We start from the raw sequence: 19,295 nt of genomic DNA, 5'->3' as shown, positions 1-19,295 counted from the left end.
ATGACAAAAGTTTGATGAACTGTAGCCAGATATTATTCCATCTCAGATTTATTGTACAACGATGGCTGTATTTATTAGAAACAGAATGAAAAGGGAAGTAGGGGATTTATTTACTCACTTGTTTATCTCCACTACAATCCTTGAGTTAATGATCAAGAATAATTCTTTTATATCCGACAAATTAGCTATCTAATAGTATTTCTTCATGGATTCAGCTATCCTTTTGGAAATGCAGTATGCTGTTGATTGGATTGTAATCATGGGATTGATCCCAACAGCACTTGGTAGAATACTCCCATCACAAACAAATAAGTTCTTTGCCTCCCAGCTTTCACCATTTTCATCAACTGCTCCTTCTTCCTCTGTAGCTCCCATCCTACAACTACTCATCTGATGTGCAGAAAACAGCATGTTCCAGTACTCCTCCTTTGATGTTAACCCCCCTGATGCTGTCACTGTGTCCAAGAACTCCTCTAAATCTGTCTCCTTAACACCTTTACATTCGATTCTTTGGCCATCGCTCCGGTAAGTTCCCACCTCCACAGCTCCAGCACCAACTAAAATTCTCAAAGCTTGCCTCAAGCCAATTCTAAGATTTTCGTTATCTGACCGACTCATTCTGTGCTTAATTTTTTTCTCTAATTTCACTTCTCCTGAACCTTGATCTCTAATCAATGCAAATAGGTTCGCAGTTCTAGCATACTTTACCATCTTATCCTTAAAGTCCTGTCCTGAAACCCATGGAGACAATGCTGCATATGAAGCTGGCCCGAGTGCTGGAGCTTCTAGAATGGCACAGACCTTGGACTCCTCTGAGACCACTTTGTGGACAGATGTGATGATTCCCCCCTCGTATATTTTTCCACTGAGATCTGATATGTGCTCCGGAAAGTATCCCCAAGCCATTATAACTGGGTGGAGATGAAGGTTCCTGCCAATATTTGGATTCGCCAACCCACTAGAGATCATTAGAGGAGGAGTCAAGAGGGAACCACATGCAGAAATTGTTGCTCTAGCCTCAATTTGCAGCTTCTTAGTAACATTTGTATTTGAAGTTTTGGCAATCACTCCTATGCATCTTTTCCTGCTCCTTCCACTGTGATCTTCCTCCAATATGAATTTCTCAGCTCTTGTTCCTGTTAGGATCACGGCACCGCTGCCTACAGCATCGACCAGCCAGGTAGAGTCAGTTCCCTTCTTATCTCCTGTTCTACAGCCATAGCAGCATGAACCGCAATAGTGATCAGCAGAGGAATTCCTAGGAACTGAATCAACTTTCAAACCAAGATTTTCACACCCTCTTCGAAGAACTTGATTCTGAAATCCTTCATTGGAACAATTATCTGTAACACCAATTCTCTTTTGAACAACATCCATTGCATAATGGTAGTCAGGGCTCCCAAAAAGTGGAATTCTATAATCCACACACCATTCCTTAAGAACAGTATCTGGTGTCTTTATGCAGGCAGACCAGTTAATAGCTGAGCCTCCACCCACTGTTGATCCAGCTAAAATCATAATTTTCCCATTGAGAGTAGGTAGAAATCCACCAGACTCGTATAGTTCAGCCATCGAAGGACCTTCCACTGAAGAATAATCTTCTGGCACAAAGTAGTTCCCTTTCTCTAAGACGAGTACTTTCTGGCCTGAACTTGCAAGCACTGCAGCTGCAACTCCTCCACCACAACCAGAACCAATAATTACAACGTCACATTTGATCTTGTAGGTGTTATGATCTGGATCTTCAGTGACTTGGATGCCTTTTTGCATGAGAGATTTGACAAGAGTCAAGTCATCTTCATTTGCAAGTTCTACGATCCCCTTCTCTAGAGGTCTCTCTTTTCTGGATTTTGTCAACTTTTCTCTTGTGTCTTTATGGTATCCAATTGCTTCCCATGCTGGGTTTTCTGAATTGTCATCAGTCTGTGAAAAATGGAGAAATTGAAATGAAAAAGATATACCAGTGAAGTTATACTAACTATCGTTCACATATCCTTAAACACATAAAATGCTCCTTAATTTTGGAAAAAGATAAATGGAAAATGCGGGCATAGTAATTGATTCAATAAGAAAGACCCATCTCTGCTTGTTTTGTCATTTTCATTTTTGTGGACAATAAGTTGCTGTTCAAATGCAATAATAGTTTATATATGAAGTTCAGATACTATAAGTTTCACTTTAAAGCATGATGTCTTTATATATTTCAAATCACTTAAATAGTGTCTTCATACTGAAAAATGGCTTCTAAATTTAAAGAAGCATAAGGGACAAAAGTAAATAAATCTCTTAACTCCTCTCCATTATTTAGAGAGAGATATCGGAGAAAGGAAAAGGTTCATTGGAAGTTCTTATTTCTGTTTCTGAAAGAATTGTCTAATAATGAAATGGATGGAAGACCAGGAATAGGCAACTATTTATGAGAAGGAGCCAAGTACAATACACGTTCGGTGAAAGTTGCAAGTGCTAGCAATTATTGCCATGCCTTATTTAAACTCTTCATACTGACAACCTCAGAAAGTATGAGAAATATAGCCATTTGCAATAATGGTAGAAAAGAAAATTAGTCTAGCCAGTCAATTAATGAACAATATCTTAATGACTAATTAAATTTTTATAAAAAAGAAATGACTGCATTAATTGTATGATCAATAAAAGATAATTTAATTAGAGTTTACACAGCTATTAGTATTAATAATGAATCATTATATGAATTGCCCGTATTTGAAACTCAAAAGGTAAAACATCAATATCCAAAGACATTCATCATCAAAAGCAAAAGTGAATATCAGGTTGGGAATTAGAGAAAATAACGGTCATTACCCTGGAGAAGAAGGTGTAGGAGCAGAAGATTTTGACAGCCATGAACAACACTCTTAAAGGAAAGAAGTACTTCTGCTTTGCCCATCTCTTGACAATATCCTCTCTCTTTGATAAAGAAATTTCAGAGAACTTGTGAATGAAAGGCCAATTCCATTCCAAACACATAAACCCACAAAGCAACAATGTACCCAATCTGAAAGATAGAACCTTCAAAAGAAAATCCACAACCAAAACAACTTCCTTTAGACCTCTGTTAACCATTAACTCTGCAACCTGCACCCCAATTGTGAAAAAAAAAAAAAAGAACATAAACAATGATAAACAAAGCCCAAAACTAAAAAAATCTAAGACCCAAGAAAGGCTTTAAATTAGAATTAAAGTATGATTAAAATATAAGATTGATGACAGACCTCATCAGGAATAGGCTGTTCAGACCCAGAAGCTTTATAGAAGGAAAGAAGAGCTTTTTGCTTGTCAAAGGGGAGTTCATTACTGAAGTTGTTAACTGGAAGTGGAGGGATAAGAGTTTCACAAAAAGCAGATAGTGTTTGGATCTGAGCTGAAGAGAAACCATGATTGTAAGTGTTAACTTTCTTTATCCCTCCTCTCAACAATGGATGGCAGCTCTCTTTTGGCTCCATACTCTCTCTCTCTCTCTCTCTCTCTAGGTGTTGTTTGGTTTCTCCCTCAAAATGAACAGGGTCTTTGTCTACAAAGGGGGGGGTTTTGTAGCTTTTGTTTGTCCTATTGTCTAAGCTTTTTTATTTTAAACTCATTAATGGTTTCTTATGGCTTTTGCTTTTTACTATGTTTGAACTAAGCTAACAACAGCCGACTGAAGTACAGGGAAATACGTGTCTTGCTAAATAAATGGATCAACTAGCAATTTGCCCCCTAATTTGTTTGCCAGGTCTATATCACTCCAAAATTAAGTTTTTTAATCAAATTATATTATAGATTGAATAAATTATCTGTACAATGCCACCAATTTTATTCATGCAATACTCTTTTACTTTAATTTATTAATATTAAGGATTAATTAAGAATAAAAGAATTAAAATTTAATGATAAAATAATGTAAAAATATTGCAAACATTCATTATACTAAATGTTTGTATGAAATATTATTATCTATAATATTATATAGTAAAAGTTATAACCAAAAGTAAATAGTAAAATAACATGAACCCAAAAACCTATAATAGTAAAAAAATTAGTTAATTCTCTTTCAGTTATAAATTACATCTATCTCTATATCTAAAAGCAAGTTTGCACCTTGCTTTCTCTTCACAAGAATTTTTCTATAATTTTTAAATTATTTATTTAAACTATAATAGATTTAAAAATTTATATAAAAAACTATTAAAATATAATAATTGTATGAACATTAAAAAACTGCATTAACTATTCTAGAAAGATATTATTAATTAGTATTAAAAGTGTTATAGTTTTATATTTAATCATTTAATTATTTTAAATTTTTTTTTCACCCTATCATCATAAAAATTATTTTAAAATTTTTAATCCACCTCTTGGAATTATAAATTTAATCTGATTTTTATAAAAAAAGTCTATAATTTTTTATTTATTTAATTACTTTGAAACCTTTTTCTTACTCTTTTCATAAGAATTATACTAAGATTTTTAATATAATTTTAAATTTAATTTTAATATATTTTTTATCCGATTTCAAAAAAACTATAATTTCATATTTTAATATAAATATTTATATATATATATATCTAAATAACTTATGATTAATAAACCACTACATCCATATTAATGTCTAATTCACACAAATACTTTATGGATAAATATATAAATAGATTTTTAAATTTATTTTATTTTTGTAATTGGCCCTCCGAACTCGATCTTGATTTAATTGGACTTCTTAACTTTATGGGTTGTTATTTTTGACCCTTCCATTAACGATTGTAATAAAAAATAATATTTTTACTAACGACATTACTTATAATAAGCAAAATGCATAATCAAACTATTGAACTGTTTTATTTTCGTAATTGGCTCCCTAAACTTAACTTTGATTCAATTGCGCATATGAACTTCACGAATTGTTATATTTAAATCATTCACAAACAAAAGTTAAGCGTTTTGGATTAACCTCTTATGAAAAGGGTGTTCCATTAATTCTAATATATTATTTATTATACATTAAAATTATTATATTAATTTATTAAATAAAATAAAAAATATATTTTCAAAAGACTAAAATAAATCATTATAATCCTTCAACTTTTTTGTCATCAAGTTCTTCTTTTTATTCTCACAGATTATGCCCACACCAGTAATCATAGCAATGAGATATTTAATAGATATCAAGAAAATGACATATTTTGTCTGAGAACTAAAATTCAACGTCTTACTTTTTCTATTTTATTTTATTTATTTTATATTTTAAATGTATTGTTATTATTTTATTTGAACCTATGCATTTTTTATATGGTGTGAAAGACAACCTTAATGGCTGTAATCGAAGGATTTAAAAATAATAAACAATAAAGTTGTCACGACCCCACTTATGGGCCCGTGACCGGCACTAGGGAATGGGTAGGCATAAGGCCACCGAATCCCGTAGTAAGCCTGACACTCACTAACTCAAACCAACCTCAACTCAAATTTTACTATTATTAATACCACAATTTACAGTAACATTAAATTTTACACAATTAAATCGGTCTGCCCGAAGAATTAGGCGAGACCCGAAACTACAGAAAATTACCACTGATATCCCTACTATTACTACTGCGGAGAATCTAAGATTTTTATAATTTGACATACCAAATCAAACACCACCCGATGATGAAGAAGTCGGGTTACTGAATAAGAGTTGCGGGAAGACTAACAGTCACGAATCTGAAAAACAGTAAATGGAGACTGTCAGTCTCGAGAGTGAGCTAAAATCATATATCTAAAACAGTTCAAACATCTCAATAACACATTATTTAATTTTTGAAATAATTAATAAATCATGCTAACCATACGTGTCATGCCATGCTTACCTAAAAATAATTCCACATGCAACGGGACGGAGTACTTCAGTAGAACCCTAATCCCAACTCTAACATCTCGATTTATTTCAACACTTATGTCTCAACTAACTTCAATTCTAACATCTCAAATCTCTTATTCCAACAGGACTGGCGTCCAGAGAGCACGCTCGATCAGGGACCTTACCTCCAGTCCAGTCACTTAACTCTCAGCATTAGCCTTTCGGCTCTCTTATCCAATAAGACTAGCGCCCAGAGAGCAAAGCTCGATCAGGGACCTTTACTCTGGCAACCACACTCTACTAAGCCCAGAGAGCAATGCTCGACCAGGGCAGATCCTAATCTTTCTTTCTTAAAACTTTACCTATTTATCCTTTCTCTATCTCATCTCTCTCAGATTTATATTGGAACAATCATCCAACTCCTATGTTTTACTGCCGTCCCATCCTGAGTCATCATGCATTATTAAAATTGGTGATAAAGGAAAAACATATTTAAATGGTAATTAAAAGCATCATGCAAAGAATAATAATAATTAAATGAAAGATTGAAATTGCAAATGAATAATCACAGTAACAAATCAAATTTTATACATGACACGTGCATAAGCGATATATGACTTTAACTCACAGATTTGGCGACCTCCTAACTCTGCTCCGGTGCCTCGGTTGGAGCGAGCCGAACAAACGGACTATCTAGTCACGGAAAACAATTTATCAAAACGCTGAAACAATCGATCATTAATCCTAGGTCTAGATTCCTAGGACTGACTGTCTAAGAATCTCGACTTGGGAGAATTCTACCAAAAATCCGGCAGAACCTCCCCTACAACACGGACATTACCCCTCGTAAAAACAGGTCCAGGACCTGCCAGAAAAACACTTTAAATATTCAACAAACCAAACAACGGGAGTCGGGTCCCCAAACTTCACTATTCCCCGACTCCGCCACACAACACAAAATACGAGGCAGGCAAACTGACCGACAATTATTTTTGACTCACAAATATTAAATACACAACACAAAACAGTAAGCACAATTCTAAATCAAAGGATTTCCAAGATCAACGGGCCAGAGAAAATTACCGAGATGCTCGGTCGACTCGCCTCCGGCCGCGGGAGTCCGATTGACGATCTGAACACACTATCAGACTCACAACGACGCGCTGATGACGATCCCCACTTCCGATTTTCTGATATGACACCTGATCATCCTGAGAGATTTGCGGACGATCTCGACCGTCGATTTGCAAATGAAGTCTGATCGCCATAAAATCGGTGCCATTTCGAAGTTTGAGCTGAGGAGAGTCAGGATATGTCCTCCGACTGTCCATCCTCCGCCGGAGCTCGCCGGAAAAGTCAGAAAATGCGGCTACCTCCATTTCGCCGGAACTCCCTCCTCCGGCCACCAAAACCGACGCCGCCACCGCCAAAATGAAGCTCTCTTCGAGGGAAGCCGATCGCCACCAAGATCGGTGGAAGCAAAAATGACTCTCTGCCGCCTTCCTTCCGCCTTGCCGACGCTGCCGCGCCCGGCCTTCGGCCTCCGACGCCGCAGCTTCTTCCTTCCTCTTCCCAACGTCTCCCTCTCTCTCCCCAATTTTTCCTTTCTCTCTCCCCGATCCTTCTTTCCTTTCTTTCAATATCGATATTTGACCCCTAAACTTTTCCTTATTATAATTTGCTCCCTCAACTTTCTTAATTACTTACAATTTTATCCTACAGAATTCTAATTTAACCCCTAAACTTATTTTTAGCCTTTCAATTTAGCCCCTAACTATTCAATTTGGGCCAAATTAGAATTATTGAAAATACACAATTACAAAAATACCCCTCACCGACATATTTATTTACAAAAATACCAAACTCACAAATTTTCATTAAAACCCCATAAAATAAAATTATACTTTCAATCCTTATTCCAAAATAAATTTCCAATTTAGTCCTAACACAAAATTAATTTAAATAATAAATTTCCAACTTAAAATTTAATACCACTAATCAATTAAAATACCAATTTTCTCAAAATTCTTTTATAAAAACATCCCTTACAATTTCTACCATAATTTTTCCAATATATAATTTTATTTATACATATACATATACATTGGGAAAAATTAGAATAACTAAAAATATATTCTACCCTTCAAATAATTTACTTAATTAATTCTTAAAATTTCAAACTAATTGGGTATAAAAAAATTCATTTAATTGACTAATATTAAAATTTCCATTAAATCTTTTCAAATTAAACCAAATAAAAATAAAGCTAAAATTAACTTAAATAAAAACTCATTATTAAATATATAAAAATTTCGGGTATTACAAAAGTTGAGAGGTCCAATTGAATCAAAGTTGAGTTCAGGGGGAATTAGACAAGTTCAGGGATCATTTATGTATTTAGTTATATTTTATTTGTATAAAACGATGTCCATCTAAAGAACGGACATAAACTGTTTTATTACTATAATCAATTTATTAATGACTATTTTTTATTCATACTATTCTACTTTCATCTTCAAATATAATTAAAGTACAGGTAAGAAAATTTAAAACAATTATTTTTAAAATTATATTACAAAATTTATAATTCTCAAATAATGAAACTTTTCAATTTTTTAAAATAATTTATAATTATTTACTTATTACAAAACTTTTAATTTCTACATGACAATTATATTTTCAGATTTTTTATTAATTTTAATATTTTTAGAACTACATATATGAAATATTAAAAGTGTGATATATCTAAGTTAGTACTGGTAAGTGCGCGAACTGTTTTTGTAGTAAAACAGTAAATTAATCTCAAATAGATATGCAATGAGGTGATTTTAATTAAACTACATGGTAAAAAATAATATTTAGCATAGTCAATTATTTAATAATCCTATTGTTTTAACCTTAAGCATAGGTCTAATGATGCAATTAGAGTTTTTCATACCAACATAGATTAAAGTAAAGATGATGTTTTAATATATTGAAACTAAATATTTTCATAACATTATTATTATTGAATTAATATGATGGTCAATCAACAATAATAACTGAAATCAATAAAGATATGATTCATCATATAAAAAAATAATAAGATTTTTATATAAGTAAATAGGCTAAATTAAATATTTAAAGAAAACTAGTCTTACATGTTTAATTCAAAAAAATTATTTGATCTTAAAAGAATAACTAGGAACAAAGACTAAAGTGTTTATAAAGAACTATAGAAAATTGCAGAAACAATGTAGATGGGAGATGTAGCAGATAACAGATAGGAGAAACCTCTTCTCTTCTTTTTAGATTTAGATCTGTATATATATACACACACAAGAGTCATCCACCAAAATAAATATACCTAAAATAAATCTATCTAATAAATAAGCTTCTAAATATTTTTATCTCCACCAACTATTATCTCATAATAATTTTTAATATAAATTTTAATAATAATATAAAATGACTAAATTGCCCCATATGAATAATGATTTTCGGCTAGCTCATTAAAATATTCAATCCACACATCTTGATTTTGAATATTGTCAGTAGACATGTCCTATTATGCTTTTTTTTTGGTATTTTTCTCTATTTTTTTCTCTTTAACTAATATTATTTAAAAATAAACAATTAAATTAAAGTGAGGTAAAACACATATCTATTATATTATATATAATAAAAGTACTAAAATATTTTAAATAACTATATATACTTTAGACCTATCAAAATACTAAAAATAAAAGTATATAATTATAAAACATCAAAAAGATTTTTGTAATTCTTTGTGAACATGTATGAGAGAAAAATAATCAAAAGAAAAGAATAAGAAATAGAAAGAGAATTGTCTGTAATCATTTATAATTATCAGATTCTTTTAATTGAGATGAATATATCATTTTCGTTGTCTTTGTAGAAGTCAAAAGTAATTAAAGTATAATAATTTGTCTTTTTTCTTGGTTTCTTTAATTTGTCTTCTTCCGTCCTCCATTTTCTCCATCTTTCTAATCAGACGGCCCCATGGAACTCAACTTTATATAATATAATTACAAAGGGATAATTTAGCCTTGAAATTGTAACAAATGCTCAATTTTTCAGTAAATAGATCCCAAACTTTCAATTTTAGGATCATTTTGACCAAATTTTCAGTCGAACGAGTGCATATTATATGAATTCTATTTTTAAATTAATTAAATAAATTGAAATTGAAAAATGATAATTTTTAATATTAGGAAGATGTTGAGCTATTAATTGTTTATTTCTTTAATTTTATTTTTTTAAAGCAGAATTATTAATAATGAAAGGAAATAAAACCAAAAATTACTAAACCAACTATTGCTTTACCACTGCTACTAGTACTAGAGATCAGTAATGGTTGGTTTGGTTCAGAATTAACTAATTGAATTTTCTAATTTTATTAACCAAACTAAACTGAAATATAAAGTGGAAGTAAATCGAACTGAAACAATTCGATTGGTTCAGTTAGATTAATTGATTTAATTTTTTTAATTTTTTTCCTTCTAATTTAAACTATAAATATATATATATATTCATTCGAAATCAACCATGATAAATAATATATTCATATATATAAATAAATATATTTTTATAGTTAAATATATTGATTTTTTAAATAAATAAATAATTTATTTTAGGTATTCATATAAATTTCAGTCAGTTAGTTTTTGAACAAAAATCAAACCGAGCTAAAATATTATTCAATTTTTCATTTTTAAATCGAACTGAATTAAATTTTAAAATAATCAAGGCGAACTAAAATTTCATTTTTTTTTTTTAAAAAGCTCTTATCCATGTTAATAGTTACATAGTGTTTCTGATCACAAAAGCAATCAAGCTATTTTAGGAGACTATAATTGCAGCTTCGTACTTTATTTTCAAAGGCAATAAAACTTCTTTACATTTTCATCTACGAACTATACAATGACAAATTTCAAAATATTTAATTATCTAATTTATTTACTAACTGGGTACAGTTCAATCAATGTTAAGATCATCTTAAGAATTATGTGATCTAAATTTTAAACCCACTAGTAGCTAATTAATTAAAAGAATTCTTGCTTTATATATTTTGTCATATAGTCCAAAGGAAGTAGATGCTAGATATTTGGCCAATTCATAATTTAACATATACTTTAATTTATATTTTTTTGTGATATCTGTACCCTTTTTTATTTAATATCCATACGTGTTTTAATGTTATTATTTAACAGAGTGTCTATTTAGTTAAAATAAAAATTAGAAATATTAAAGAAATTCTAAATGCGTGAATTTAAATATTTATTAAATTAAACTAAAAATTAAGATATTAAAATAATTAAATAATTAAAAGTTTAGGTGTCTTTAAGTAATATTCATCTAAATATTATTAATACACTGGGGCATGCTATATTTTTTATTATTCGGCATGTCTTTTAATGGCTTGACCAACTAACTGCTGAGCTGTAAAATAATGAAGATTTTCTTTGGAGACCAAAGGAAATGATCCTTAAATGTACCAATTGTAGTTTAGTCGTTGGTCCAAAGTATGAATCACATGAATTTACAATGAAAAATAATTAATTAAACCAAAATCTGAATTCCAAATTTATTATCTTTCATTATTTATTTAGGTCTCTATCAGTATTTTAGTTGCTCATCTTCTCAACGCCACGGGGAACAATTATTGCTTTGAAATGGAAATGCATTTATGCATCTCTTATCTTTCTTGCTGAATTGCTTCGTCATCTTATATTTAATTGGTAATAATATCTTTATTTTTCTTTTTTGTGGTATGAGTATTTCTAATTTTATTTTAATTTAAATTAGTTAGTATTTTTTTACTAATGTACCATTAGAAATAAAATATCCTTAATGAATTTAAATTAGTTTTCGTAACTACATGGACTATATATGAGTAAATGACATTCTGAAATTGATCTCTCAAAAATTCAATTAAAATAAATTTATTATACTAATTAATTATTAAATAAATAATAATTAGATGTACATTTTGATCACTCTAATTCAAGTTTTGATGAAAATGAGACTTGTAACATAAACTCAAACAGTAAAAATAAAAGTAAATAATGCCTATGAGTTTATAAAATTATATGAAAGGGATGGTCACTAATTATTTTGTATTACCCTTGTTTATTGAATTAAACACATATTAGTTAAGCCAATGTTATAATTAGAGTCCAATTTCAATATTAGGGTAAAACATAAATGATGTATCTAATGATTTAATCATAACTATTTCCATTCCAATCATCAATATTGGTGGCCACACAACAAATAATAAATACAGTTAAGAAGAAATATTGAAGTAGAATTCATCTATCAATAAAAGAATTCAACTAGATTCATACAAATAAAATAGCTAACTAAATATCCTAAGAAATCTAGCCTAGTATTATATAATTATAATAATAACTAATGGGATGTCCTGCTACATTGTAGAATTTCATTTTTGCTAATGATATAATTAAAGGAATATTTGGAACTATTGTATTGAGTTTTTTCCTAGTATTATCTTTGTCTATTATAAATGAATTTTCTATTATTTGACTATGTACTAACGAAGGATTAAATTGTACATTGAAAGATAGCCTAAAAAGTCGAGAGAATGCTTACATAATGAATTTATATAGATCTTTTCCGGTTAAAACCGTTCATAAAAATGAGGCCAAGGTAATATTTCTATTTTTTCATCCAAAACAAAATTTTCTTTATATCTAACATAATGCATGAAAGGGTCCTTGAATAACCATAAAATGACTTGAAAATCATTAGCAAAGACTTCCGCAAAATGTTATATTTTTTCTTAGAAAAAAATTCATTCAAGAAATACTCAAGAAAATGTTGATTGTAAATGAAAGGATTGGTTCCAAAGAAAAAAAAAGAGGGATTCATATTCATATATATACATAAGAATTATATACGAACATGAAAAATCTTAGATTACTTTTTGTAAAAATAGAAATTGATTTCTTTAGAATAATAAAATAGTTCCAATTCCAATACTCATGAAAAAAGAGTCGTAATAAATACAAAAAAGAGGGATCTTTCACAAAGAAGAGGGATCTTTCACCCAATAGCGAATGATTTGAACCAGTTTTTCTAGATGGATAGAGTAAGGTATTAATACATCTGACACATAATTTAAATGTGGAAATTTATCCTCTAAAAAAGAAAATATTGAATGAATGGATCGTAATTTATGAGATTTTACTATCTCTGACCTTTTTGAAGAAGATACTAATCGTAGAAAAAATAGAATTTCTACAATAACTGCAAAACCTTTTGAGTAATCTCAAAATTATAATAATAATTAAAGAATTAAATATGGATAGAAAAATAAAGAAAATAAATTATAAAATATAATTAAAGAGTTATCTTTTCCCTCATTAAATTTAAAAGAGAAAATTTAACTCTTAAATTATTTAAAAAAAAATGATGAATTAAAGAATCTATTGGAGTCTCAACTTTTAAATATACTCCTTATAATAGAAAAAAGAATTTAGAAGCTTGTTGCCTTTCTAGAATATTATAGGCCCGTATGAGGTCACCAGAATCTATGCAACAAGCTCGTGTAACTTGGCGCACCCGACACGACCCGGCGAAAAGTGACAATTTTTTAAAAGTCCTGATTTTTTCAATTTTTAAAAGTATTTTGATAATTTTGAGACATGTAATTAGAATTTTCTTTGGAGATATTATTTAAGGGAGGTTAAGAAGAACTTCATACTCTCTATATATTTTCTTAACAATTTTTTAACCTTTCTAGAGAATATTAGTTTTCATTTTCACATAGAACAAAATCTAATAAATTTAAGAAAAATTCAAAATGATTATTTTATCTTTTACATAAAAAAGCTAAAATGATAGAAATAGGAGAGAAAAAAAAAAGAAAAAAGAAAAAAAATTGATACCCAGAAAAAAGAACAGTTCAAGACAAAATATTGAAGATAATTCTTTATAAATTTAAAAATCAACCAAACATAAATTATATTATCTTAACATCAACAAAACGTCACCAAAATATAATTCAATTAATACAATATCATAAGTTTTAATTTAATTGAATAATAATCTATCAAGGATATTTTAATAATTTAATATTTATTTATTAAGAATTTATTCTAGTGTTGATAAATATTTTAATTTCTATTTATTTGCTTGTGTTAATCTATTTTCATGAACTTAATTTATTGTATTTATTTCATATTATTTTAATATAATATATTTAATAAATATTATTAAAGTGTATTTAAAAAAACAAAAATATATCTTAATCACAAAATGGAGATACAAATTTTTACAAATAGCTCCGTAGACACATAAACTATCCATTACATTGTAAAAAGTCCTAATTGGAACTACCAATCAACAAGCTAGGCCTTAGCACAGACCACACCACTTTACTTGCTAGTTTGTCCTTATAGTAAACGTTATAGCCACCACTTGCTCTTGGGCAACCCTCATTAAACTTGGTTTGCATTGTGGCTTTGCTGTACTGAAATGGAGAATTTTTTTTTCCTTTTTTTTTTTTCTTGTCTTTAATGGCTCCATTGGTACATTAATACAACACTCAAACTAGTGATTCAACAATACTTCGCTAAGTTGCTATATTACTGTACTCACAACCATGTACACCATTTGCATTGACATCTGCCTATATTTCATTGACAGGCCCAATAAAATGGAATGGAGCATCATACTGAGCAATGGAGTAGGTAGATTTACTTTCTATGGAAGTTGTGTTGGCCCATGGAGACCTGCTCAATTTTAGCCTCTTTGACAATGTTATCATTCTTTGCAAATCCTGAGAATGTCCTCACAACTATGCAACGACTGAAAGGGTCCATCTCCTGGGACGATGCTGGTCACATCAGGAGTTGTCATTGGAATTCTTGTCCAATTCAGATTAGCATCTTTAATGAATTGGAACAACTTGTGAAAGCCATCTAAAGTAGCCTTCTCCAAAGAGATTTCAGTCATCGGAGCAGCCATCAATGAAGAGCCGTAGTATAATTTGACCTCAAAATTTGATTTACGTGTGTATTACCTGGTATTGGATTTTCAATCTCCTGGCTTTCCGCTACAAAACATAGTGTTGTAGTGACGTAGATAGTAAACAAGAGGACTTGTATCCCCTATAAATGCTTATGAAAATACCATGTTTTTCAATACCACACTTGAAATGCTTATAGACAGGCACTCGTCCCTCTCAGCTCATAAACAACACAAAATACCCAAACATATATTTTGACTATCTCTCTCACTCACACACACACACCTAAAGATACAAACTTTATCAAAATAAATAGAAGAAGATGTCGTATGTATGGATCGGCAGAAAGAGAGGGGGGCAACAATACCCTTTTCATAAACTCAAATCCCCTAAGCGGCACCATTTCAATAATCAACAACACGCCTCAACACCGACTCCACTATTATCAGATTCCTCTGCTCAGACGGAGCAGGATCTCCGGTCAATGCCAATGACAAAGCCGCCAGCGACTTCTCTTCTTTGGCAATAACTTCTAAAATCCAAAGTAATATCTTCAAAAGGACGTCATCATCATTATTCTCGTTGTTGTCTTTGTGGGTGTGAAGCTTTTACAGGGTGATGAAGATTTGTGTGCATCTGGTTGAGATTGGCAAATGTGTTTGGTGGTGGGGCTTAAGAAAGTAAGTGAAATGCATAAAAATATAAGGAATTAAAATCAGAGATATTTTTATAATTATAGACCATATCAACAAACAATTGAAGTGTTCATGGAAATTTAAGCTTAATAAATTTGCCATATCTGCAATTATCATAAATCAATTTAATTGTCAGTTCTTTATCAAGTGTACTTGTTGTTTCTGCAACAAATAGTGCTATTATGTGTTTGGATGCATGAATTTGAATTGGAAATTCTATATTTAAAATCTAGAATTAAAATTTATACAAACTTAAAAATTCTTTGCTTAAATAGAATCAAGAACTAAAAGGTCAGAATTTCAAATTTATTATTTGGATAACCATTTAATTAATAAATTTAATCCCAGTCTAGTTGTATTTTATTGCTTTTTATGGGTCTATTTGTTTTTCCTCTGCCACCTTGTACTGAGGAGTTGGTGGCGGTGCAGAAGCAGAAGGACTCTTCAGGAAGGAAGAGGTTAAAGTAGGAGTTGCCAATTAATTAGCTTTAAATATGTGATAGGTCCTTTCGGCTTTAAGCCCAACCGTATGGGCTTTTTGAACTTTATACCCTTTTACTTAAGCCCCTATTTGTAGTTGTTGGTTAGCAAAAAGTTCTTCTCAACAAACTAAACATTTCTTTTGATTTTTCTGAGTTCTGAAAACTATTTTCTAGAGAGAGAATTTTTTAAAATTATTTTATTAAATAAAAGAATATTCTAAGCATCCCAACAACAATCTCAAATAAGTCTTTTAAACTTTTTAATTATGTTCCAAGCGATTATAACACTGTACTGCTTTAGCCTTTTTAATGCCCATAATTCCTTTTAATTGATAAGAACGGAAACTCTATTTCACTGATGTTTTTGTGACTAAGATGAAAAATCATAACCAAAGTTTGACGAACTAGATTCATAAATCATTTTTATGTCAAATTTATTGTACAACAGTGGCTGCATTTCTCAGAAACAGAATGAAAAGGGGAGAAGGGGGTTCACTTACTTGTTTATCTCATTGCCATTCCTTGAATAAATGATTTTTTTTTATAATTTCTTATGTATCCAACAAATTAGCTACTAATAGACTTAGATTCTGCTGAAGCTAATAAATAAAATGTTATCTGCCTACAGTTGCATGTTTCCCATCAGACATGCATGTTTCAGAATTGAAATTGATAAGCAATACAAAAGGGCAAATGAGAAGTACCAGAATTTGATCCTCTTTGATCTATGAGAGAATGGCATTATAACTGTATATGCAAAGGAAGAGGCAGATATAAGAAGAGACTCTGTCCAAGATTGATACGTGATAGAGCCTTGTTCATGCCCTCGAATTTAAGGGATAATTAAAATAGTGACTTGTAGGAGTCGAGTTATATTGCTACGTGCGGGAGCCTATAACAGGGTTTGAATTAAGTATGGATTTAAGAGGTGAGTCCATCCTCTCTAAAGGAACAATGTTCTACTTGGAAGCTCTTTTACTGTATTTTGAGCACTTACTGTCATAAGAAATAATTGGTGATATGCAAATTTTATTTCCTAATATTGCCTACTAATATAAAGATAGCTTCTCGGAGAGGTTTCGCACATTTTACAAGTTTTATATATACTTCCTAACAATTCCGTAGTAGTCTTTTTCTTTTCTTTTCTCAACATGTGAGGGCAATATACATGACAGATATAAATCATTTCAATTACAGTGGAAACAATAAAATCTTTCTCAGATGCTTAAAAAATTGATTGTGTCATTTTATGTGCTAAACAAGTGTCAAATGATTCATGTTGCAACCAAAAGAAAAAACCCAACATTAGCTAAAAGATATAACAAAACCAAATATTTAATAGATAACTTAATTAAATATGAATGCTTGCATAATTTTCTAGGAAGTTAAATTACAACTTACTTGGTTCGCATTTTAAGTGATTGGTGATCTTCACGACTTTGCTCTGGACTCCATCTTGCAAATGTGCGCTCTTCAACAGAGTATTTCTCTAGACATGATGGCAAGGTAGTACCATGACAATTCTTATTGATGCTAAGAACTAATAATGTCTTTGCAACACTTCCACAAAGCCGAAACATGCAGTGAGAATCAGACCACACTCTCAGCCTCCCCATTCACATTAGCATCTTCTTCTGACAAAACAAGCACAGCATATTCAGAATGAACTAGAGATGGATGATGACGATATGCAACAAAAGTCTACACCATATTGTGATCCTGGCCTGACAACCCAGTTTTTCATCCGAAGATGAGAATAAGCCTTGTAAAAGTCGGGAAAAGTTGGCTTTTGAGACTTCATAAACTGCCATAATTCTAAGTCGCTTATACAACAATTATATTCACTAACAATCTTGATGCATTTTAAAGCACAACACAGATAAAAAACTTCCTTCAAACCCAATTGAAACCATTGCTTATCCTTGTCGGATGTAATCATGGGTCGGCCAAAACATGCCCGTGTAAGAAGCTCAGTCTGATCTGATTCCACTGCGAGAAGCACATTGCATCCTGAGAGTAACCCATGAGCATCAAATTGAATTAAAGAAGAACAGAGCTGTGAAATTATCTTTGACATAGGGTCTGCAAGAGCTTTGGCTTTTGATCCTGTTTCTTTATCAAGCTCCTTTTATGTGTTTTTTTTTTTTTGGCTAAATTACTTCATGTTTAACCATTTATCGCTTACAAAACATATGAAACAACTTCAGCAACCAAAGAACCGTTTGCTTTTCCCTTGTAAATGCCACATTTTACTCAACAATAGAACACTAATAATATAAATAGCTGAGCTCAAATGAAACCAAAACAAAAACAATAAATTTGAAGTCGTTGAATATTTATGGGAAACAAAATAAAAAAAGGATCGCGATGAATAATCAATGACCTTCGTATTGATGGGCTGCGTAAAAAAAAAATAAGTAGAACAAAATAATAATGGGCACCAAGTGTTTTGCTTATGAATAATCAAAGTATCTTGTTAGCGGTTAAGTGACTTGGGCAAATTATCAAACAGTTAGAATACATGCAATGAATTTAAAACAAACGTGAAAAATCAACAAGTGCAAAGGCGATTCAGCTTTGATTGGATTAAGAAGAGCCCATGAAAGTTCATGGGATTGGAGAAAAGAAGAGTAGATTATGCAACATACCCAATACGTAGGATCAGTTGAACGTCCTTGTTTCTAGAGATTCTTCACTTTCCAAGTAGAATGGAAGAGTTGAAAGTCACTCAGTGAAGATGGGTTGAGAGAAAATTTAGTAAGAAATTAACTTTTTTTAAGAAAAAAAAAAAAAAGCAGAAATAACGATAAGGATATGATTCTTTTATTATAGTAACAAGTATATATATTTTTAATTTTATTTTAGCTGTGTCGTGTAAACTTGATTTACTTTTAGATCAGGATTAAGGGTATTAATGGTAGTTTGGTGATTTATCTAGACAATGATGATTGCATAGCTTTAACAAAAGTTAAAATTACATGAGAGGAGGGTGTTTGTGGTAATTCAAACACCATGTCATTTGTGTAATTTGCTAATGATAAGAGGGCAAATCCACATATAATACTACTGCCTTTGTAATATTTAAGACGAAGAAGAAAACCTCTCTCCTATTTTCTGAGCTCCCTTCTTTCTCCGTCCTTTCTCTTCCTCTGTTTTCTTTCCTGTGTTGCGTTTCCTTCCGTTTCTCTCCTTTTCCCCTCTCTCTCTCTCTCTCTCTCTACCATAATCAGCCCAGATTCTTGCTGTTTGTTTATAATCTAATTCTAATCTCATCTTTTCTCCTTGTGTTTTTG

At 30.8% G+C, this 19,295-nt stretch overlaps 1 protein-coding gene and 2 pseudogenes across 2 annotated transcripts; all 3 read right to left on the bottom strand.

Moving 5' to 3' along the window:
* Window positions 1-10: 10 nt before the first annotated feature.
* On the bottom strand, window positions 11-19,275 carry LOC8279690 (long-chain-alcohol oxidase FAO2). 2 transcript variants are annotated; one of them, XM_048377089.1, is made up of 4 exons: window positions 19,200-19,275; window positions 3,231-3,478; window positions 2,821-3,093; window positions 11-1,923 (listed from the first exon to the last, which is right to left on the bottom strand). In XM_048377089.1, exons 1-4 carry the CDS (start codon window positions 19,273-19,275, stop codon window positions 190-192), a joined length of 2,331 nt encoding a protein of 776 aa, XP_048233046.1. In that variant the 3' UTR covers window positions 11-189. The 2 variants fall into 2 exon arrangements, with proteins under 2 accessions (XP_048233046.1, XP_002529832.2); XM_002529786.4 differs by lacking the exon at window positions 19,200-19,275 and having other exon boundaries at window positions 3,231-3,585.
* LOC112536466 lies at window positions 14,081-14,875 on the bottom strand (annotated as a pseudogene).
* Window positions 14,943-18,079, bottom strand: LOC125370708 (annotated as a pseudogene).
* Window positions 19,276-19,295: the final 20 nt, after the last annotated feature.

The sequence above is a fragment of the Ricinus communis genome, chromosome 7 (assembly GCF_019578655.1).
Source record: "Ricinus communis isolate WT05 ecotype wild-type chromosome 7, ASM1957865v1, whole genome shotgun sequence".
NCBI lineage: Eukaryota > Viridiplantae > Streptophyta > Magnoliopsida > Malpighiales > Euphorbiaceae > Ricinus > Ricinus communis.
The sequence above is the reverse complement of the archived record's forward strand: the minus strand, read 5'-3'. Positions and strand labels throughout refer to the sequence as shown.